This window comes from Oncorhynchus clarkii, chromosome 10 (assembly GCF_045791955.1).
Source record: "Oncorhynchus clarkii lewisi isolate Uvic-CL-2024 chromosome 10, UVic_Ocla_1.0, whole genome shotgun sequence".
NCBI lineage: Eukaryota > Metazoa > Chordata > Actinopteri > Salmoniformes > Salmonidae > Oncorhynchus > Oncorhynchus clarkii.
This window is the reverse complement of record NC_092156.1, coordinates 64,284,050-64,308,067: the sequence shown is the minus strand read 5'-3', so window position 1 is coordinate 64,308,067 and position 24,018 is coordinate 64,284,050. Positions and strand designations below refer to the sequence as shown.

The 24,018-nt window shown below is 43.2% G+C and overlaps 1 protein-coding gene across 1 annotated transcript in view; it reads right to left on the bottom strand.

Annotated features, from left to right (window-relative positions):
* Positions 1–12,371, bottom strand: part of LOC139418996 (glycine receptor subunit alpha-3-like) — a 102,494-nt gene extending 90,123 nt beyond the window's left edge. Inside the window, exon 1 of the mRNA XM_071168802.1 lies at positions 12,013–12,371. Coding sequence (XP_071024903.1) covers positions 12,013–12,083 — 71 coding nt within the window. The 5' untranslated portion in view covers positions 12,084–12,371. The remainder of the gene's footprint in view (positions 1–12,012) is intronic.
* Positions 12,372–24,018: the final 11,647 nt, after the last annotated feature.

The following is a 24,018-nucleotide window of genomic DNA, read 5'->3' as shown; positions in this document are numbered from 1 at the left end:
AGTTAGATTGGGTTCAAGTCCGGGCTCTGGCTGGGCCTCTCAAGAACATTCAGAGACTTGTCCCGATGCCACTCCTGCATTTTCTTGGCTGTGTGCTTAGGGTCGTTGTCCTGTTGGAAGATGAACCTTCGCCCCAGTCTGAGGTCCTGAGCACTCTGAAGCAGGTTTTCATCAAGGATCTGTCTGTACTTTGCTCCGTTCATCTTTTCCTCGATCCTAACTAGTCTCCCATTCTCTGCAGTTGAAAAACATACCCACAGCAGGATGCTGCCACCACCATGCTTTACCATAGAGATGGTGCCAGGTTTCTTCCAGATTTGACCCTGACCAAGGCCCTTCTCCCCCGATTGCTCAGTTTGGCCAGTTGGCCAGCTCTAAGAAGAGTCTTGGTGATTCCAAACTTCTTCCATTTAAGAATGATGGAGGCCCACTGTGTTCTTGGGGACCTTCAATGCTGCAGACATTTTTTGGTACACTTCCCCAGGTCTGAGTCTCAAAACAATCCTGTCTCGGAGCTCTACGGACAATTATTTTGACCTCATGGCTTGGTTTTTGCTGTGACATGCACTGTCAACTGTGGGACCTTATATAGACAGGTGTGTGCCTTTCCTAATCATGTCCAATCAATTGAATTTACCATAGGTGGTCTCCAATCAAGTCGTAGAAACATCTCAAGGATGATCAATGGAAACAGGATGCACCTGAGCTCAATTTTGAGTCTCATAGAAAAGGGTATGAATAATTACGTAAATAAGGTATTTCTGTTATTATTCTTATTTTTGTAATAATCAAAAAACTTTTTTTGCTTTGTCATTATGGGGTATTGCGTGTAGATTGATTATCCCCCCCCCCCTCCCCTCCCCCCCATTTTAGAATAAGGCTGTAAAGTAACAAAAAGTGGAAAAAGTCAAGGGGTCTGAATACTTTCCGAATGCACTGTGTCATTTTATATATATATATATATATATATATATATATATATATATATATATATGTGTGTGTGTGTGTGTGTGTGTGTGTGTGTGCGTGCATAGCATTAGCATTAGGCTAGTGCTGCCATGCAGTGAAATCAGGCCTGAATGTTTCTGCTCCAGATCCTCCATAGCTTTGAGATAACTTAAATAAACATAGTTTTAAGCAGCTTACTAGGCCAGCTAGCTGCTTCTGCTTTGGCTCTGATTTCCACAGGCAGCTCTGAAGATTTTCACCCAGCAAAAAGACAGAGAAAGGGAGAGACAGAGAGAAAGGGGGGGGGGGGCAGAGTGCCCATACAGAGAGATGGGGGAAAGAGAGAGAAAATAACTTCAAGAAGAAAAGAGCGTTGGGGCAACGAGCGACGCGTCCAGCAAACATCATCAATACCTCAACACTTCCCCTCCTTAATCTATCCGTTAAAATGCAAGCCAGTGACACAAGGCCGACGGAGGGGGGAGGAAGGGAGCGGATCGAGTTTAAGACCCCCAGATTCTCCTCTCTCCCTTCGCAGAGAGAGTTATTCCCGAGAGTCAGAGAGCCAGCGGCGTCAAGCGTACGGCTATTATGTGCTAATGTAGTCAATGGTAAAACATAATGGATATGTCCCTAAGCAGGGCAAATCAGACACTGAAAAACATATAACGGAATTGTCCCAAAGCGCACATTCAAGTAGAGTTAGAATGGCAGAGCCGCTGCTGAAGCATAGAAACTATGAGTTAGCGGGGAGACATAAAAATACGTTATAGAATTGTCCCCAAGCACACCTGGAAGTATAGTTACAGTATAATGGAGCAGAGGAACTATGGCTGGGCCCTGGTCAAAAGAAGTGTACTGTATAGGGAATAGACCAAGACTATAAATGAGCAGTTATCTGTGCCCAGGCGGGTAGGGTAGATGCATGTCTCATGCCTCATGCCCCTTGCCCTGCACCCGGAACATTCCACTCCAACGAGCAGCCAGTGAGTCGCCCTATCTGGAGAAAGAGAGGGCACAGATGTGGTTTCACATCGGCCCTAGCATCATGTAGGGGGGGTGAGAAGACGTTTATACTGTCGTATCCACTCATACATCAAGTACCATGCAGACGTATAGTTACTTAGCTATCTGTATATCTCGGAGTTAAAGCTCAAGTAGGAAGAGGGAAATGTCCAATTGACTCAGGCTCAAGGTGATGTACAGTAGCTAGCTGGTGTAGATATGCAAGGCAAAAATCCATAGTGCCTCTTGTAAACCATCTCATGTTAATACAGGCTAAGTCAGTGAAACGAGCCATCAAGCAGACCGTTGCTCTTTTCCCTCTTATATCCAGAACCTTACATCACAGTCACATGTATCTCAAAGAAAACCATCCAGCTGCAAACCAGTACTTTAGATTAGAGCGTCCACCAGCCAGACTGTGTTAAAAGTGTTGTTAGTTCTATGGCAGCAGGCGGATATCTACCAGAGCTTAGATCATAACCACATCTTCAAACATCCTTTATAACAGTGCTTTAGAAGAACCACTATCAGGCTTTGTGAGTGTTGGTAGTTCTAGCAGGCAGATAGTTATCTTCCAGAGCTTATCTCCTAGGACATGGTTGGAAGTTCTAGCAGGCAGATATCTATCTTCCAGAGCTTATCTCCTGGGACATGGTTGGAAGTTCTAGCAGGCAGATATCTATCTTCCAGAGCTTATCTCCTGGACCTCCATGTTAGAGCACAGTGACCATGTCAGCTGCTATGACATATTTTAAAACGGGTTGTTTGGATCCTGGAAGCCGATTGGTGGATAGCAGGGAGTTATAGCATCTCAATCCCCAAATTATCCAGGTAATGCCTGTTAACAGTTCCATTAGATTGATCAATGCACATCCACTTTCCCTCAGCCGTCAATTTATAAGCTTCATCTCCCGTGGAAAAAAGTGTCTAGACAATATTTCACCATGCTACCAGGCTAGCATTTGGTTTGCAACAGTTGGGATTTGTCTGAACCTTGCTGTCTGCCTGACCTTTTTTGTGATCTCCACTGTGCCATGCATATGAACGTGAGGAGGCTGACAGCTTCTCTGACCCACGCCAATTCATTTATCAGGATCATTAATGGATATATCCAAAGAATTGGAAGTGCACATAGTTGGCTGTCATTTCAGCTGCTTGGTGTGATTTAGTGGGCTAGCTAGCTAGCAAAGGAGAAGTAGCTAGCATGCATAGATAACGTGGTTGCTTAGCAACAAAACCGACGCGCAGCGCAACTATGGGGCAAAACAGACGGTTCGCCTTAGATTGTTTTATTACATTTTTGCACTGTCTATATGCACACACACAGGACTCTACACACTCACTGACACTCCAACACACACATAACAGGCTCACACATTTATACTGACTCTACACACACACACACACACACATATATCCTGATGCCTAGTCAGTCACCTTACCCCTATACCTACAGTATCTACCTCTACCACTCTTGTATCCCAGCATATTGTAAATGTGTATAGCTTCTTACTTTCTCGTGTCCTTATTTCTTTTTCTTTTTTTCTCGTGTGTTTTTGTTCTACCTTGTTATTTTTAGTGCTACATTGATATTGATCACTGCATTGTTGGGTCTGGAGCAAAAAAGGCATTTCACTGTACTTGTGCACGTGACATTAAAACTTGAAACGTGTAAACTAGATTTTGTCTCCGATGTTTATTGAAAACATAAATACATTTGCACAATGAGCACTTGTTGGTTCTCAAATACATCATTACAGTTGTTGATTAGCTAGCCAGCAAATGTTGGGCATATTAGCATGGACATGACATCTGTCAAAACACTTAAAAAGAAGTCATGGTAACAAAGAACAATATAAAACTAGCTGAAACGAACCACCTACGACTCCACACATTGCAGCTTCTTGTCATTGTCTCTAGCTATCTGGCCATCCAGAATCACAACAACACACGGCCTTCTGCCCCATTGAAGCACACGCATCATTTTTGTGATGTTGTCAGCTAACCCTTCTATAGCTGCATGCCAGTGATTTGTTTAGCATCGCTACCCACTGCAAATAGAATAGATAGAATGAACAACCAGCCCATTTGGCTAACAACTTCACAATCTCAGAACTAACCACTGACTTTTGCATGGCGGAAAGATTAATTAAAAAATGTACTCAATATAACAACATTTCTGAAAACATGTTGTTCATCTTTTTTTATATGTGGACAACCATTTTATAAAAGCAATAAGGCCCAAGAAACAAGGAACTCCCTCCTAAGGGCTGTAATTCCCTCCTAAGGGCTGTAACTCCCATCTAAGGGCTGTAACTCCCATCTAAGAGCTGTAACTCCCATCTAAGGGCTGTAACTCCCATCTAACGGCTGTAACTCCCATCTAAGGGTTGTAACTCCCATCTAAGGGCTGTAACTCCCTCCTAAGGGCTGGAACTCCCTCCTATGGGCTGTAACTCCCATCTAAGGGCTGTAACTCCCATCTAAGGGCTGTAACTCCCATCTAAGAGCTGTAACTCCCATCTAAGGGCTGTAACTACCATCTAAGGGCTGTAACTCCCTCCTAAGGGCTGTAACTCCCATCTAAGGGTTGTAACTCCCATCTAAGGGCTGTAACTACCTCCTAAGGACTGGAACTCCCTCCTATGGGCTGTAACTCCCATCTAAGGGCTGTAACTCCCATCTAAGGGCTGTAATTCCCTCCTACGGGCTGTAACTCCAATCTAAGGGCTGTAACTCCCATCTAAGGGCTGTAACTCCCATCTAAGGGCTGTAACTCCCATCTAAGGGCTGTAAGCTGTAATTCCCTCCTAAGGGCTGTAACTCCCATCTAAGGGCTGTAACTCCCACCTAAGGGCTGTAACTCCCATCTAAGGGCTATAACTCCCATCTAAGGGCTGTAATTCCCTTCTAAGGGCTGTAATTCCCACCTAAGGGCTGTAACTCCCATCTAAGGGCTGTAACTCCCATCTAAGGGCTGTAACTCCCATCTAAGGGCTGTAACTCACATTTAAGGGCTGTAACTCCCTCCTAAGGGCTGTAACTCGCTGTAACTCCCATCTAAGGGCTGTAACTCCCATCTAAGGGCTGTAACTACCATCTAAGGGCTGTAACTCCCATCTAAGGGCTGTAACTCCCTCCTAAGGGCTGTAACTCCCATCTAAGGGCTGTAATTCCCATCTAAGGGCTGTAACGCCCATCTAAGGGCTGTAACTCCCATCTAAGGGCTGTAACTCCCTCATAAGGGCTGTAACTCCCATCTAAGGGCTGTAACTCCCTCCTAAGGGCTGTAACTCCCTCCTAAGGGCTGTAACTCCCATCTAAGGGCTGTAACTCCCTCCTATGGGCTGTAACTCCCTCCTAAGGGCTGTAACTCCCATCTAAGGGCTGTAACTCCCATCTAAGAGCTGTAACTCCCATCTAAGGGCTGTAACTCCCATCTAAGGGCTGTAACTCCCTCCTAAGGGCTGTAACTCCCATCTAAGGGCTGTAACTCCCATCTAATAGCTGTAACTCCCATCTAAGGGCTGTAACTCCCATCTAAGGGCTGTAACTCCCTCCTAATGGCTGTAACTCCCATCTAAGGGCTGTAATTCCCATCTAAGGGCTGTAACTCCCATCTAAGGGCTGTAACTCCCATCTAAGGGCTGTAACTCCCATCTAAGGGCTATAACTCCCATCTAAGGGCTGTAACTCCCTTCTAAGGGCTGTAACTACCATCTAAGGGCTGTAACTCCCTCCTAAGGGCTGTAACTCCCATCTAAGGGCTGTAGCTCCCATCTAAGGGCTGTAACTCCCATCTAAGGGCTGTAACTCCCTCCTAAGGGCTGTAACTCCCATCTAAGGGCTGTAACTCCCATCTAAGGGCTGTAACTCCCATCTAAGGGTTGTAACTCCCTCCTAAGGGCTGTAACTCCCATCTAAGAGCTGTAACTCCCATCTAAGGGCTTCGCCTCGGGAGTTATCACATGGTAATCCCCAGGTTCTCATGCCTTATTGCTTACTGAAGACCCTGTCAGGCCTATCCAGCACCTCGTCACAGTCCACTCACTCAATCGCCCTGATACAGAGGGTTGAGTCACTCTGTGTGTGAGTGTGTGTATGTGTTTGTGTGTGTAAGACACAACCAGGGTTGTATGAGTCAGCAAGCCAGTGTGGCCACATTCATGACAACAAATAAAGTGCAGGGCCCAGAGAGACCGCAAGCTCTGGAAGACATGACCAAGTCAGACACACACGAGCGCACACCATTCAAAACCAATTTCAATCCTTAGGCAATCTATGTTTTGGGGAAAAGTGGTGAGCACTATCACAACATCCAGCTTTATTGTCATATCTTGTATTCTTCCACATTGGATTGATACGCGCCTGTAAATACACTAGAAGAAAAAGTCTACGTCCCAAATGACACCCTATTCGTTCTTATAGTGAACTACTTTTGACATAGGGCTCTGATCAAAAGTAGGTCACTATAGTGAAAAGGTTGTCATTTGGGATGTAGGCTAATAAACTAAGGCTGTTTTTACAGAGACAGCCCAATTCTGATATTTTTTCCCACTTAATGGTCTTTTGACCAATCACTTCAGATCTTTCCACATCAGAACCTGATCGGATTGGTCAAAAAGACCAAATTAAATCAAGTCACATTTTGTTACATCTCACATAGGTTAATAGACTAACAGTGAAATGCTTACTTACAGGCCCGTCCTAACAATGCAGCTAGAAAGATTTCAAACATAATAGAACAAATAATAACACGAGGGATAAATCCACAATGAGTAACGATAACTTGGCTATATACACGGGGTACCAGTGCCAAGTTGATGTGTAGGGGTACGAGGTAATTGAGATAGATATGTACATATAGGTAGTGGTAAAGTGACGAGGCAACAGGATAGATAATAAGCAGTAGCAGCAGTGTATGTGATGAGTCAAAAAAGTTAGTCCAGGTAGCTATTAACTATTTAACTATTTAACAGTTTTATGGCTTGGGGGTAGAAGCTGTTCAGGGTTCTGTTGGTTCCAGACTTGGTGCATCGGTACTACTTGCAGTGTGGTTGAAGAGAGAACAGTCTATGACTTGGGTGGCTGGAGTCTTCGACAATTTTTAGGGCCTCCTTCTGACACCGCCTGGTATAGAGGTGATAGATGGCAGGGAGCTCGGCAGGCCCCCGTGTTGAGGGTCAGCGTGGCGGAAGTGTTTGCCTACTCTCTGCACCTGGAGGCGGCCTGTCAGGAAGTCCAGGATCCAGTTGCAGGGGGAGGTGTTTGGTCCCAGGGTCCTTAGCTTAGTGATTGAACGGTGAGCTGTAGTCAATGAACAGTCTTCTCACATAGGTTAATTTGGTCAAGGTGGGAAAAGGCAGTGTGGAGTGCAATAGAGATTGCGTCATCTATGGATCTGTTGGGGCGGTATGCAAATTAGAGTGGGTCCAGGGTATCTGGGACGATGGCGTTAATGTGAGCCATGACCAGCCGTTTAAAGCATTTCATGGCTACAGATGTGAGTGATCTCCCTGAACCAGTCTGTCATTTAGACAGGTTACCTTGGCGTTCTCGGGCACAGGGTCTATGGTGGTCTGCTTGAAACATGCAGGTATCACAGACTGGGTCAGGGAGAGGTTGAAAGTATCAGTGAAGACACTTGCTAGCAGGTCAGCGATAGTGAAGAAAAGGCCAGAATTGTGCTGCCTGTGTAAATGTAGCCAAAGAGATTCCAGATAATTGACACCAATTAAGTCCCCAAGGGTTGCTCTGACATTTACACTTAGAATTTTACACCAAATAGGGGTCAAATGGTTAAAGGTATCTTCCAGCCAACAACACATTACTGTACAGTATTACCATTGGTCAAAGCTCTGTGACAGAGAGAGAGAGAGAGAGAGAGAGAGAGAGAGAGAGAGAGAGAGAGAGAGAGTTCCGCACTACAGAAACCTGACCTCTCAAAACACCCCCACCACTAACAGCAGCACATCTCCCTCTCGACACAGGACCTTAACTGTCTGTGCTGAATTAGTACAAGGAGAGAGATGAAGTTGAGTGACAGCAGTCAAGAAGGTGCTTCTTAGTGACCTCAGTATGTTTGGCTGAGCATGGTGTTCGTTTGCACTACCATAGGTGGGATTTGGTTTGATTTCCTGCATGGGACACTAAACATAATTACATGTTCAACTGTTAATCACTTTTGCGTAAAAAAAACGTCTGCTAAACGACCATATTATATGATATTATCAGATTACAGATTGAACTGCCTCTAGTGTGCTTTCCCTACGATGTCTGAATCCTGCATTGGACACATGTATAAATATGACTAGGTGTTGAACTGTAAATCGTTTAGGATGAACGAGCATATCATCATTACTATTTATGACAGTTTAAATAGGTTTCCTCCAGTGTGCTCGCTCTCTCTGCGTGGTGTAGACCGCCTGCGTGTGTCGCCCACTGGTTGGCACGGTAATGCCCGGTGGGGCGTGGGAACACTCGCTGTTTACCTCAAAGATCATTTAGTAATCCCCACAGAGCAGGCATGTACTGAACAGCAGTGCACGTAAAACAGTGCATGTTAAACTAAACCCAGGGGGATGGATTGGAGGATACAAACACGCGCGTGTGTGTGTGTGTGTGTCCCAGTGAGGGCGGATGGACACACAGTAGATGCACACACCACATGGGTTCTGGTGACAATCATGTCAGATTGTCCAACAGAGGATTTGGAGATTAAGACTCTTTGTTCTAAGTTAATGACTCACGAGGCTGGGCTGAAGAAGTCTAGCTGTTTGCGTTTATCAGTGATTTAGACTCTTTGTCCTAAGTTAATGACTCACGAGGCTGGGCTGAAGAAGTCTAGCTGTTTGCGTTTATCAGTGATTTAGACTCTTTGTCCTAAGTTAATGACTCACGAGGCTGGGCTGAAGAAGCCTATCAGTTAGTGTTTATCAGTGTTCCCCAAACCTCTCTTCGGGAACACACAGCCATGTAGCTATACTAATTTGATGTGTTTCAGCACTGGTAGCCCTTGATTAGTTGAATCAGGTTCCAGTTGTGGAATAAATGAAATAAGTGGAACTGGCTGGGAGTACGCTGACTCCAGGAGAGGTTAGGGAAACCCTGGTGTACATGAGTTACTCCCCAAAATATAGTGACTGCCTGCCTAAACGTCCGCAGGGGGACACGAATGAGTCCAAGCATGAAATCTACAGTGAAATATTAAAAGCTCTGCTTTCCAAAAATCCCCCTCCCAAAACTCCAGTCTGCCTGCAACATCCTCTCCCTCAGACTTCCATTTTGTAAGCAGTCCAGCAATGACATGGATTCAAAAAACAGATCCTATAAGAGCCCAAATGGAGGTCATTAAACTTTGAGAAGCAGGAAAAACATCCCTTTCTTGTAAGTAAGCATTTCACAGTAAGGTTCACACCTGTTGTATTCGGCGCATGTGACAAATACAACTTGATTTTATTTTATTTTTGTGTGCTAAAAATGGAATCCACTACTTCTCCTGGCAGTGCTGCCCGCCAGGTCACCTCTCTCTCCTCTCCCAACCCTGGTATGACAGAGAGCTTTATCGTGGAATACTGCCTCTAAAATGGTGCCTACCAGGGCTTACCCCTACCCTCTTCACCATGCGCTTACCCCTACCCTCTTCACCATGCCCTTACCCCTACCCTCTTCACCATGCCCCTTGCCACCAACTCTACAACCCTGTCTGATGCCGCTTCAATGGTTTCTGACCGTTTGCTCATGTTGCTCCACATTGCCATAGTACAGCACAAGGGTCTGCTCTAGAGGGAAGCTAGCACCCCTCGCGGACCACAATGCCCGGCACAGTGCAAACTTTGCAAACAGTAGGCTAGGTACCCAAGTGAAATGTCTCCCTTGATGAAGATCTATCTGGCCAGCAAAACATAGACAGACTTTCCCATAAATGTTTCATTTGCAAGTACTCAGCTTCCCCTACACAGTGTGCAAAGAGTCCCTTTCGCCATTCAAGTGAAGTGACAAACCTCAAACATGGACTGGCTGCCATGCACGGCCAGAGTATTGAAGATGAGGGAGAACAGTGTTTAAAGCCTAGACCCCTCAACCAAGAATAAGCATCTGACCTATATATCCTCGGAATTCTAATTACACACATAATCAGAGTCCCAAATGCCACTCTATTCCCTGCATAGTGCACTATTTTTGACCAGGGCCCAAAAGTAGTGCACAATGTAGTAGAATAGGGTGCTATCTGGGATCCAGCCCATAGATAAACCCTATAGAAAACTCTCCAGTCTCCTTGGACTCTGAGCTGACACTAAACCAATACACATTGCAGTGGCCTGCATCCCAAATGGTACCCGATAGCCTAAATAGTGTCCCACTTTTGACCGCTTACGGTGCCTTTCGGGACACAGCCATGATATCAATAATTCAATACAGGGGGGGGATGCCAGCGGAGGACCATTACTATCACAGACACATCACACGAGAATAATGCGTTGTGTCGTTAAATAATGGAGGATGATCGACGGTTCATGTACTGGGCCTTTGAATGAGAAGACTTGTGTTGGTGGGGAAGATGCACGGCTTGAGTGGGATTAGACTTTGCAGCAATTGCATTACCTCTGTGGAGTTGTACTGTGATTAGTTGAGAAGGACTCAGGGAAGGAATGAGAGCCGGAGAGAGTATTGAAGTGGGAAGAGAGTATTGAAGTGGGCGGGCTAGAGATATCCTTAGAGAGAGAGAGTAGCTATTGAAAGGGGAGTCCAGCCCGCTTACAACGAATAAGATATTGCAACATGCCGTGTGTTTTGTAGAGATGAGTGGGCCCGACGGTTTGCTCTGTAGCATAGCTGTTTGTCAAGCCTGACATAATGTCAATTAACAAGGCCCTATGACGTGGGTAGACTGTCAAACTTGTTACACATGAACCAAACTGACATCTGAACACTGCACTTGGCTTGAGCAAACATATGTGGATCAGACATGTGTAGGTGATCATGTGTAACCTGCTCTCTAGATGGTAAGTAGATTTGGGTATGTGCTTGAGTTGTATCAACATGAAAAAAGGCTTTTGTTATATCTATCAATGTTACATATCATGTTTCTTGGACATATGTGCTTATGTGTGAGTGAGTGAGTGAGTGAGTGAGTGAGTGAGTGAGTGAGTGAGTGAGTGAGTGAGAGAGAGCTTTACTATTAAAGCCTTAATATTTGACCAAATCCAACACACCAGCCTCTCCAGCATGTTGTATTCCATAACAAATGACAGTGGCTGGCTGGGACCATAATTGCACTATAAAGATTGCTTCTATGTGAGAAATCTTATGTTATAACTTGATCTACAAATACCTTCACTTTCACAATAGCCAATAGTGTTTAATCGTTAATTAACTGTCAATCATTTAAGGTGTTACATATATAGAGATAATTCTGCTCATTCGGATTGCAGTCAAATATACAATTTCTTTGGATAATTTACGCGGCTTTTTCTTTGATCTCGGCCCAGAAATCTATTCCATGAGATTTCTCGATAACGGAACCTGTTACTGAGAGAGTGAGAAGAGAATTCCTCGTCAAGATCAGATCAGCACACTGAGCATGCCGATCGAATTCCTGGGAAACGGGGATTTGAGAAATACGCAGACAGTTTACAGGGTCTAAATTTAATACAGACAGAAATGTAATTCACTTATCACGAATACTAAAGGGCGGTGCATCATGATCGTACCGTTTCTGACTGATTTGTTGGGTAATGGCCAAAATCCCTCGCGGAAGGATCACCACATGTGTGTTTGTCGAGATAAGACATCATGCATAGGTGACTCTCTTAGAGGCTTTTGTACTTGATATGATTCTTATATCTATGTGCCTGTAGCCTAATCCCCAAATTTGAGAGGAAAATCCACTCCGTATTAAACGCTTCCAGTGTTTTAGGGTCATATAGCCTATTTGCGAACCACTCAAGTCATTGGCGCAATCAAAGCACCTAACATGAATCAAACAGTTCGGGAACTTCAACAATCAGTGTGAGTAAATCAAGCCGCGTAATGTTGGCTGCTGCCGAACTCCCTTACCTTAGCAACACAGCTATTTCCCACGCGAAGAATCCCAATACAGCTACAGATTGCAGCCTTTTCCGCGTCATCTCAAGATTTGAGTTGCATATACATATACCCGGGAACGCCTCAGCTGCCTCTGTTCGCCACTTAGGGTAAGACTCTTGACTTTCAGCACCGTGGACAGTGCTCCAACTGATGTCGACACAATCCAACACGCGGCAGGCTCGTGGCGCACGGTAAACGCAAACGCATAACAGTTTCGGAATCCCACATATTACTAATCGACTTCACTACTCATAACTGGACAGGTTTTTACCGACCTAGCAACGACATCAACAAGAGAGCATAGTCAATTCTGAAATACGACTCTAAAGTAGGAACACCAGTAATGTGGGGTAGCGCTCGGCAGCTGTACACATTCTTGACACATTCACAGACATCTCAGCGGTCTTGGAGAGCGGGGGCACAGAGAGAGCTGGCCCCAGACGCGCGCTGCACCTGTGACTGACAGCGAATTATTCCACTCGCTCCTATAAATGTTCCAGCAGAGCCACGCTATAGCTTCAATTAGACAAGCACTGATGTGGAACATCATTACTGCATGGGCATCCCGCATCTCTCTCTCTCTCTCTCTCTCTCTCTCTCTCTCTCTCTCTCTCCGTTTCATTGACATATTACAGCACGATCCTGTAATATGTATCCAATTTGTTGTCATTTACTAGATGTTACTTGTCGAGTTGCTGTCCAGATCAGCCTCATGTGTAAGCTATAGCAGCCATAGTTTACACATGACTATTTACTATTATATTACAAAACAACAACATTGAGTGTTATTCATGATTGCTTTTAAGTACCATTATGGATTACTACATTATGCGTCGTATCTCTACGGGTCTTGATCGTTTCCCCCGCTATGACCATGAGAAAAGCAGTCAGGAAAGCTTAATAAATAAATAGTCCATTCATGGATTTTAGAACATGGACAATTAGGATAGAGTTACTGCCAGGGAATGTGACGTTTCAACCAAAGCTTACCTTCATATGAGTAATATGTCCGTTCATGTATACAATATTGAGAACATCCGTATGCATATGATATTATGTATAAGGTCGGGTCGGATCTGCACGCACGCACGCGCGCACCCACACACACGGGATGACGAGTAACATTGTGAGTTCAAAGGGGGTGTATGATGCCAGGCTAATGAAGACTGGCAGTGTGGTGCCATGAGCAGGGTGTCCAGCACAGCTGGGTGGAGGTGGTTGCATCTGTGTGTGCTGTATTGTAGACACACACACAATCACAATCAAATGTAGTGGGTCATGTTTTTGTCAAACCGATCTGGAATCAGATGATAAGCAGGCATGGGGCAGCAGGCATGCACTCCGAGTTTAGCCTGCCGAACAGAGCACTCATGCAGTCAGACTATTTGGCCTGTCCCTGTCAGTTTGACTTGCATAACTGATGCTATCAGAAATCCAGTCTCTACACATGTGAAAATTGCTGTTGAACTGGGTTGAACCCTGATGTCCATAGAATGGTGTGTAATTATTTATTGATGTTGCCAAGGTGATGGGGGGGATGGTGTAGAAGTGTAGTGTGGTCAAGTGCTGGTTCCTCAACAGCTGTGATGACTACACCACAGGCCAGGACAGGTCTGTAATGCCTCTGGGCTGCTGGTGATAGCTTGTTAATTTCATTTTACCCCAAAATTTTAAAATAAACATAATATGTTGCTCAAAAGATGGAGAAAATTGAGTGATTGAACTCATTGGAAGTCTGGTTTAAATCTTCTTACCTTGACACGTGGCTCTGTTTTCAGAGGACCGTGGGTAATTCAAACATTTTAGACTTATTCATTATTTTACACAATGTTGTATGCATGCTTGAAGAAAGAAAGTGTACATCTATATTACTATTAATATAGATGTACTTTTTTTTCTTCGTGTGTAAGCTTCTTGTGTTTTCAACCTTTCCTGTTAGTGCTCCCAGTCCTTGGCGAGGTGTTGCACCATACGTGATTAAGTGGTGTTACAACACGCCATGTAATGTTTCAGAACATCTCAGGGCCATGTTTCAATACTCCAGCAAAGTTAAGGTTTCGTCTCCTTCACGTTGGTGGCAGCTCAGTTGCCAGTAGTTTTGGTATTACAAAGCACTTCATTTTAACAGTGTATGAACAGGAAAAGACATATTTGAAAAAAGGATGTCGGCTATCAGGCAGCTCATTTCTTATAAAAATTTATAAAAAAGTGACACATGACATGCAACTTCTCCTAGCTTCTCCTAGCTGGCTCCCTAATTGCTTTCTGTATGTCATCTAGTGCTAAAGCACTGGCCTTGCTCTCCTGATAGTTCTTTCTATCCTGTTAAGGAATGATTCTCAAACTTTTGTATAATTTCAGCCAGTAGTTTTGAAAGTGGTGCTCACAAGCCAAAACGGTTCGCCGTTATTTGTGTATTAAGTCATCCATTTTGTGTTATATGTTCCCGAATTTTACAATTCTTATGATATTGTCAGAATTTTGCAATTTTTGTGATATGTTTACAGATCCAATTCTCGCAATCTGTTACGAATTTGTTCTTAAGATTCCAGAGTGCATCTTTAAGGAAAAACGAGAAGCTCCTCTTTGGAGGAGGTTGATTTATTTATCCTAATAAACTCAGTTTCACAGTTTGCGACATTTCCTTTAACCACTTGCCTCCCTAGAGTGCCTGGTGACTCAAACTGGCATGTGCCACAAAGCTTCAGAACTCAAAACGCCCCCTGGTTGGAAGTTTACAGTCTAATTACAGAATACCCTAGTGAGTGTGAGGTTGATGCCGGTATCTGCAGATGTTCTTCTGACGCACAGTGAGAAAGAGAGAGCTCTTATGGATGCTAAGTTCATTGCCAGGCCATGTCTGCCACTGTCAACATTCTCAGTCAGGCTAAGAGCTTGTGGTGAGAGAACGAGAGACGATGAGAAGTTTGAAAGTCTGCGTGGGTGGGTGAGAGGGTATGACAGATGAAGAAGGTGAGAGAGAGGGTGGTTGGGATGTTATGGATGCTGTGGATAGGTGGAGAGGATGAGAGACAAGGAGGGGGTGGTCTGGTATCTAAGGACTTTTATTATCCATACTCATCTATAGCCGCTTGTCAATTTGCCCTCTGATAATTTCCCCATCCTTCCTCGGTGAGAGAGAGATGTTCAGCAAGGCCAAAGATCCATGACTGATCAGTCCCTGTCACTGTACCTGTCCCTGCCTCTGTCTCTGTCCCTGTAATAGATTCATATCAGGGACTATGTTCCCCTATTCACACTAGAATGCATGACAGAAACAGTGCTTCATTTGAATTGGTTTGCTAGTGTGGATTTAGGAATAGAGCTTGGGACTCATACATCTTTATACAAAGTGTAGTATGAGTTTGGACAACTCTTATGGCCTTGCTGGTAAAATGTAATTTAGGAGAGCCAGGATAAGGAGGACATATCAGACCTAAGTGGCATCAGGGAGACTAGAGGGACTAGAGAGGAGAGAGGAGCTCGAGAGTGATAGTCTGTAAACCCTGGATGATGATTTAAGAGTGTGGTCAGAGTGGAGTATAGACTTGGCTTTCATTGCCGGAGACCCACAAAATGCGAAATATGGAAATTGCAGGAGTAATAACAAGTAGCTTCGAAAGTCTCACAGAAGTATTTAAATCTACCATTTTAATTGCAAATGAACACATCGTTTTGAATAGAATGACACTGTGAGGCTATCCAGACATCTGGTTCAGTTACCTTTGAACGAGGCACCCGTATTATAACTCGACAAATGTATCTACAGAAACCCTTTCTACGGGGCAGCGTCCATATCTTTGATTGTGCATATTAACCAACTGTCATCTCTCAGGTATCCCTCCCTGGGATGATGGTGCTTCCGTTTGTCACGACTCTCCTTGTTCGGGCGGTTCTCGGCGTTCGACGTCACCGGTCTTCTAGCCATCATTGATCCATTTTTCATTTTCCATTGGTTTTGTCTTGTCTTCCCACACACCTGTTTTCAATCCCATTCATTACCTGTTGTGTATTTAACCCTCTGTTTCCCCTCATGTCTTTGTCAGAGATTGTTTATTGTCAGTGTAGTGTTTTTTGTATAGGTGCGCGACGGGTCTTCGTACCCATATTTGTTTATATTCATTGTTCTTATTAGTGTTATGGAGCATGTTACTTGGACATTTATTAAAAGACTCCATTTTTACACTCCGTTTGACTCTCCTGCGCCTGACTTCCCTGCCACCTATACACATATCTCTGACACCGTTTGCTTAACCAATAGGACTAATCTGGTGGATTTTACCTCCTTATGTTGAGTCTGGCCAATGTGCATGGATTAACAGACACTCCCATCAACATGACTAGAGGTTGTTAGGCAGGTGATGAACGATATTCTACACACAGGCAGCCAAACGACTTCCCCCATTCACATCCATCATTAAACAGAATACACTGTATATCTCCGCCTCGCAGTAAACAGGCAAGCTGCTGATCTTATTATGACACTTATTTCTTAATCTACGGGATGAAAGCCAAGCATGACATAGTGGAGGGGCTCCATACGACAGAGATTATGGCTGCTGTATCGTAGCTGCGGAAAAGATAAATTGCTCAATTGTGGTTTTGTGGCCAGCCATTATAAATCTTCCCCCAGTGTGCTGTGGCAGAGTATTATGGAGAGGTTTATATTGGAGGTGTCGGTGGGGCATGGTTGTAGTTCAGCGGGTCTGGAATCTGAAGCATATGGAGTGATTCATAAATAATGGAATTGTTATTATTAGCCTTGTTTTTATTCCTATAGGGCCTTTCAAGACAACGCTACAATGTCTTCTGTGTTTATTGACATGATAGACAATGGAATAGGAATAACAAGATGATGTCATTGTATGTACATATGTAGGATCGTATTTTGATCACTCTTTTGTTCTTGAGAAATTTCCTGCACCTCAGGGTATACAAACTTGTAGTGCATTCAAGGTTTCAAAATACTTCTAAAGTTTGTAATTTACATTATTAAATGTCAGACTTGATTTGCCCAATCAAAAAATGTTTTAATTCACATTTCCTGTTGCGCCATGATTATTTTCCTGCTGCAGTAAACGGATTCAAATTAAGATCCTACATTTGTGTATGTTGTCTATAGCACATATATCCACTACATGGCCAAAAGTATGTGGACACCTGCTTGTCGGACATCTCATTCCAAAATAATGGGCATTCCACTAGATTTTGGAACACTGTTGTGGGGACTTGCTTCCATTCAGCCACAAGAGCATTAGTGAGGCTGGGCACTGATGTTGGCCCGGGGTTGAGGTCAGGGCTTTGTGCAGGCCAGTCAAGTTCTTGGACAGGGATGTCGAGAAATGATTTCTGTATGGACATCGCTCCGTGCATGGGGCTATTGTCATGCTGAAACAGGAAAGGGCCTTCCCAAACTGTTGTCACAAAGTTGGAAGCACAGAATCGTCTAGAATGTCATTGTCTGCTGTAGCATTAAGATATCCCTTCCCTGGAACAAAGGATCCTAGCCCGAACCATGAAAACCAGCCCAGACCATTTTTCCTCCTCCAACAAACTTTACAGTTGGCACTATGAATCCGGGAAGGTAGCGTTCACCTGGCATCCGCCAAACCCAAATTCCATTGGACTGCCAGATGGTGAAGCATGATTCATCACTCCAGAGAACGCGTTTCTACTGCTTTCTAGTCCAATGGCGGCGAGCTTTACACCACTCCAGCTGATGCTTGACATTGCACATTGTGATCTTAGGCTTGTGTGCGGACGTTGCTTCCAGAGGCAGTTTGGAACTCGGTAGTGAGTTTTGCAATCGATGACAGAGGATTTTTACTCGCTACACTCTTCATTCCCTCGGCAGTCCTGTTCTGTGAGCTTGTGTGGCCTACCACTTCGCGTCTGAGCCGTTGTTGCTCCTAGACGTTTCCACTTAACAATAACAACACTTACAGTTGAACGGGGCAGCTCTAGCAGGACAGAAATTTGACGAACTGACTTGTTGGAAAGGTGGCATTCTTGACAAACACGTCACGTTAAAAATCAGTGAGCTCTTCAGTTCGGTCCATTCTACTGGCAATGTTTGTCTATAGAGATTGCATGGCTGTGTGCTTGATTGTATACACCTGTCAGCAACGGGTGTGGCTGAAGTAGCTGAATCCACTAATTTGAAGGGGTGTCCACATATTTTTGTGTGCTAGTGTCCATTGTATTGTATTTGACGTAAGACAATAGAAGATTAGCCATAACATAACAGATCTTTCTGTTGAAATCAACAACGATCTTTCTGTCCTGCACAGCCGTGATCACAACATGGCCCCTGATTCACGCTCTAACAGAACTCACTTTATTATATAGCATACCCTGCAACAAGGACAGAAGTCTTCCCTTTCATGCATAGTTTTATGCCATCTTTAGCACTCTGGGGGTATGCTAATTCCAGGAGCTTTGCAGTCGTTAATGATTTACTCACAAGCTGCCAAAGGGAGGCTCGTACTGTAGCAGCACAAATCAAATGGGTCACACCAGCGCTAAATAACCCTCTAGCTAGTGCCTATACGGACCTCCCTTAATAAGAGGACTGTAGTGCAGACACAGCTAGCCCCATGGATGGATCCAAACAGAACAGGCAATTTGGGGGAGACTCCATCGAGTCATCAACATTGGGCATCTGGACTGGAATGGTCTGGCTGAATGTTAGGGAGGGGAGCATGGTGTGTGTGTGTGTGTGTGCGTGTGTGTGTGTGTGTGTGTGTGTGTTTGTGTGTGTGTGCGTGCGTGCGTGCGTGCAGAAGAGGAAAGAACAGGAAAATATTTTCCTCCACACTAAAACCCCAATATTCAGCCCTGTGCCGAGTTGTTGTCTGTCTGGAAGGTGGTTTGATTGTCTGCTATTAAGAGCCACAGGCTGGCTGGCTGGGGAGAGATATTGGAGAGAGAGTCTGGTTGGAAGAATGGAGTGTATTGCGAGTCAGAGTAAGTACATTAAAGGTAAACAACTGACTTATAAGAAGTGGTAGGAGTTTTGATTCCCCCATGCTTTTTGGCTGTGGTGGCCAGTCATGATAATGATTCAAAAAATACATGTGTATCTACGCGTGCCAGGAAATAACATTTTTCCAAAATGACATCTAACGATATAGGCAACCTTTGACATTTTGTTCTGTGCTGTTCTGTGCAGTGCATTGGTTATGACGACTTGACTTGACCCAGACTGGAACAATAAACACTTTGGTTTACAGTTGACAAACTGTTTCCCTCATGCTTCACGCACAAGAAAATACCACAGAACATACCATAGGACTGGAAGGTCCAGCATTATTCCAGAAAAAACATACATCAAGAACTAAGCACATGACTCATCTTCAGCCAGTACCTCTTCTTCAGAGAACATATTAAGTGTGTGTGTGTGTGTGTGTGTGCGTGCGTGCGTGCGTGCGTGCGCGTGTGCGCGCGTGTGTGTGTGTGTGTGTGTGGAGGGGGGGGGGGGGGTGTTCAAACATAATGCGTTGTGAGAAGTCACATTACACAACATGTTTTATTCAGCCGTCTGTAGCAATCTCATCTTTGATGTTAATTGTATTCTTCTTAATTTGCCCACATACAGTACTCTCAGGACCTAAGCCCTCTATTTTATTTTTACATTTTAAAATGTAACCTTTATTTAACTAGGCAAGTCAGTGTGCTAGCCTACAATAACCATCTTGAAAGGACTATCAAATATTTACTTTATTTTTTATCTAACCTTTATTTAACCAGGCGAGTAAGTGAAGATAAACATCTTATTTTCAAGTAGCTGCAGATGTAGGATGTTAATTTGAGCCAGTTTGCTAAAGCAGAGAAATATTCCTGCAGCAACAGGAAATGTGAATTATTATGTGGATTATAATGAATGGACATTTTTCTAGGGGTCGATAATTTTTTTTGAAAGGGAAAATCAAGTCTGAAATTTCAAAGTGAAAACTACAAATTTCAGAAGCCTTTTTAAACCACAAATACACTACACATTTGACATTTTCTACAACAGGGTGATCAAATTAATATCCTACATCTGTTGCTGCACAAAGACTAAAACCTTCTGAAATATGCAGATGTACCCAAAGCCACATGCTTTGTCTGCAAGAACTGAGTATTCAGTCAAACATAAAAAATGATGTCACACAAACATTATGATAGAAAAGAAGGGAAGAATGAATGACGGAAGAAGAGAAGCCAAGGAAAACATATCAACTCAAAACCTTGATCCAAGGCTATATTGTGTTTGTCGTTATCAAGAAAACAGGGTCACCATTTGGCCCCAAACTGTGATCACACCATTCTACAGAAACATGAAATTGAACCGTTACTAATGTAAACCTCCCATGGGTTTGATCATTCCAACAATTGTTGCTATACATAATTTACCCTAATGGTGTCTGCCTACAGGGAAGAAATTATGCAGTATCATCACCACGCCAACCCAGCCAACCACAAAAGCCAAACCAGCTAACACTCATATCCCAGTGCTACACTAACTACACTGCCACTGCCCACTCTTTTAGCTACAGATGTAGGACCTTAATTTGAGACAGTTTGTGAATTGTGAATTATTATGTGAATTATAATCAAACTTTTTTGTTGGGGTTGAATAATTTTTTTTTGTCAGGGAAAATCAAGTCTGACATTTTTAAGTGAAAATTACAAATGTTAGAAGCCTTTTAAAAACCCAAATACACTACAAGTTTGTATTTCATGCTGTGCAGGAAAATTCTCTGCAACAGAAGTGTGATTAAATTAAGATCCTACATCTGTATAGTACCCCAGAGGAAATACTAATGATACAATCAAATATAAACTGATAATGAGGATAAAACACACATAATATCCAAAAAGACAACGCTCATATCCCAGTATTTTTTTATTTTATTTTTGTTTTATTTCACCTTTATTTAACCAGGTAGGCTAGTTGAGAACAAGTTCTCATTTGCAACTGCGACCTGGCCAAGATAAAGCATAGCAGTGTGAACAGACAACACAGAGTTACACATGGAGTAAACAATTAACAAGTCAATAACACAGTAGAAAAAAAAGAGAGTCTATATACATTGTGTGCAAAAGGCATGAGGAGGTAGGCGAATAATTATAATTTTGCAGATTAACACTGGAGTGATAAATGATCAGATGGTCATGTACAGGTAGAGATATTGGTGTGCAAAAGAGCAGAAAAGTAAATAAATATAAACAGTATGGGGATGAGGTAGGTAAAATTGGGTGGGCTATTTACCGATAGACTATGTACAGCTGCAGCGATCGGTTAGCTGCTCAGATAGCAGATGTTTGAAGTTGGTGAGGGAGATAAAAGTCTCCATTATAATATCCTCACAGCCACTGCCCACTCCTTACGATACACTACTTCCACACAGGATTGGATAGGTTTCTTTAAATAGTTACCTGTCCAAATTTGTAATCAGCAATTTAACGTAAAAATATATATACATTTCCAATGCTGAATTAAATGTCATTGAGAAAACAGAAAGCTGTCATGATTTTAATCACACTTCTAAGAAGTAATTATCTATCTTATTCAAAAGTATCGATCATCTAATTACAATATTTTGGCTGTTAACGTAACTGATTACAGTTTATTTTTTTGTAATCAGATTACTGTAGTCAGTAAGATCATATAGATCAGGGACGGGCAACTGGCCCACAGACCAATTTCACATAAAAAAATATAGAAATTCAACTTAGAGACTTAAAATAACAGAATACACAATGTGCAATTTTGCAATTTCAAAATTTGGTTATGCATCAACAGTAACTCAATTAACTCATGTCAGCTAAACATTTATAGATGGGTAAATGAGTCTACCAGCCAGCTATCTAAACTTATAGTAAGCAATGGTTGAATTACCGACCGGGTGGGGCCCATTGATCATCAGTTATCATGTTAAAAACTGCAAACAGTTGCCTCCACTCTATGGCAAAATGTGTAGAATTGCAGGAAATGAGCTGTAAAACTGCACATTTGTCTCTCTGCCCCATATTCAAATGTGTAGAATTTCATGAAAGGAGTTACAACATTTCAAAATCTTTTCTCCGCCCTATGGAAAAATGTGTAGTATTGCAGCAAACTTGCTTTAAAACGGCACCATTTTCTCTACGCCTCATGGAGAAATCTGCAGCAATACTACCCCACCCCCGTCAAAGTTGCCCATCCCTGAAATAAATTATACCATCAGAAATGGACCAAAAAAAAAACACTTTCAGAAAAAAACCTTCATAATATCACTCTCACCCACCCACACAACTGCAACCCCCAAACACACACACACACCATAGTATCCCTCTCTCCCATAATGTCATGCACACAGCTACTTTGAGTCGTCTGAGTTGGGAATGCCCCAATTCAATGAGATGGGAGACAGAGCCAAAGAGCCTGTATAGTGAGGGCTTTCCAATTGAATCGTGCACATGTGCGGCCTCTCTAATCCCCCTCGAAGCGCTCCAGATCTGACAAGATCGGGATCTGGATCTGTCAGACCGACTGGAATGACAACGAGACCAGAATGAGTTGTCAGAAATGCCCGTGGCGAGGACGTGATATGCAAACACAACATGCTTCCTTCACCACTTAGCGTGCGATGTGGGATTACGACACAAACAATCAACCTATTATTTTGTATGTTGTTCATTGTGGAGGACATGGTAACGTATCAGGTACCAGGGATGTTAATGGGCATGGGGGTTTAGAATGTAGCTGTATGTGATGGAGAGGCCATATGTACAAAATGTATATGAATAGAAGTAGTCTCAAATTTCCTTAAAATAAATATCTTCCTTCAGAATTGAGTAGTCTGTCGCTAGAGGACGATTAAATAGCTGCTCTTGAGGATCAGAGATGCTATTTTCCGGGTTAGTTCTCCCTCCTACGCAGTTTTCTTAGAAAGAAAGAATTTTGTGCAGTGTTGATAAGGCCTCGGCTCTAAAGCGAACAGACACAAACCATCACGTTATCAAATGGGATGAGGGAAGAGATGAGGGAAGAGAGAGAAGAGAGAAATTGGGGAAGAGAGAGAGAGAGAGTGTGTGGGGGAGAGAGAGCCCTATAAAGAGCGAGAGATTGAGAGAGATAGAAAGAGAGAGAGAGAGTGAGAGAGTGACAGAGAAAAAAACTGAGCAAACTAAAATGTTATTTGGCCCTAAACAGAGAGTACACAGTGGCAGAATACCTGACCACTGGGACAGACCCAAACTTAAGGAAAGCTTTCTCTCTCCTGCCAAATATATGACCCTCAGATTACGCAGACCCACAAAGAATTCGACAACAAATCATATTTTGATAAACTCCCACATCTATTGGGTGAAATACCACAGTGTGCAATCACAACAGCAAGATTTGTGACCTTTTGCCACAAGAAAAGGGCAACCAGTGAAGAACAAACACCATTGTAAATACAACCCATGTTTATGCTTATTTATTTTCCCTTGTGTACTTTAACCATTTGTACATTGTTACAACACTGTATATATATATAATATGACATTTGTAATGTCTTTATTGTTTTGAAACTTCTGTACATGTAATGTTTACTGTTAATTTGTATTGTTTATTTCACTTTTGTATATTATCTACCTCACTTGCTTTGGCAATGTTAACACATGTTTCCCATGCCAATAAAGCCCCTTGAGAGAGAGAGAGAGAGAGAGAGAGAGAGAGAGAGAGAGAGAGAGAGAGAGAGAGAGAGAGAGAGAGAGAGAGAGAGAGAGAGAGAGAGAGAGAGAGAGAGAGAGAGAGAGAGAGAGAGAGAGAGAGAGAGAGAGAGAGAGAGAGAGAGAGAGAGAGAGAGTCACACCCTGACCATAGTTTGCTTTGTATGTTTTGGTTGGTCAGGGTGTGATCTGAGTGGGCATTCTATGTTGGATGTCTTGTTTGTCTATTTCTATGTCTGGCCTGATATGGTTCTCAATCAGAGGCAGGTGTTAGTCATTGTCTCTGATTGGGAA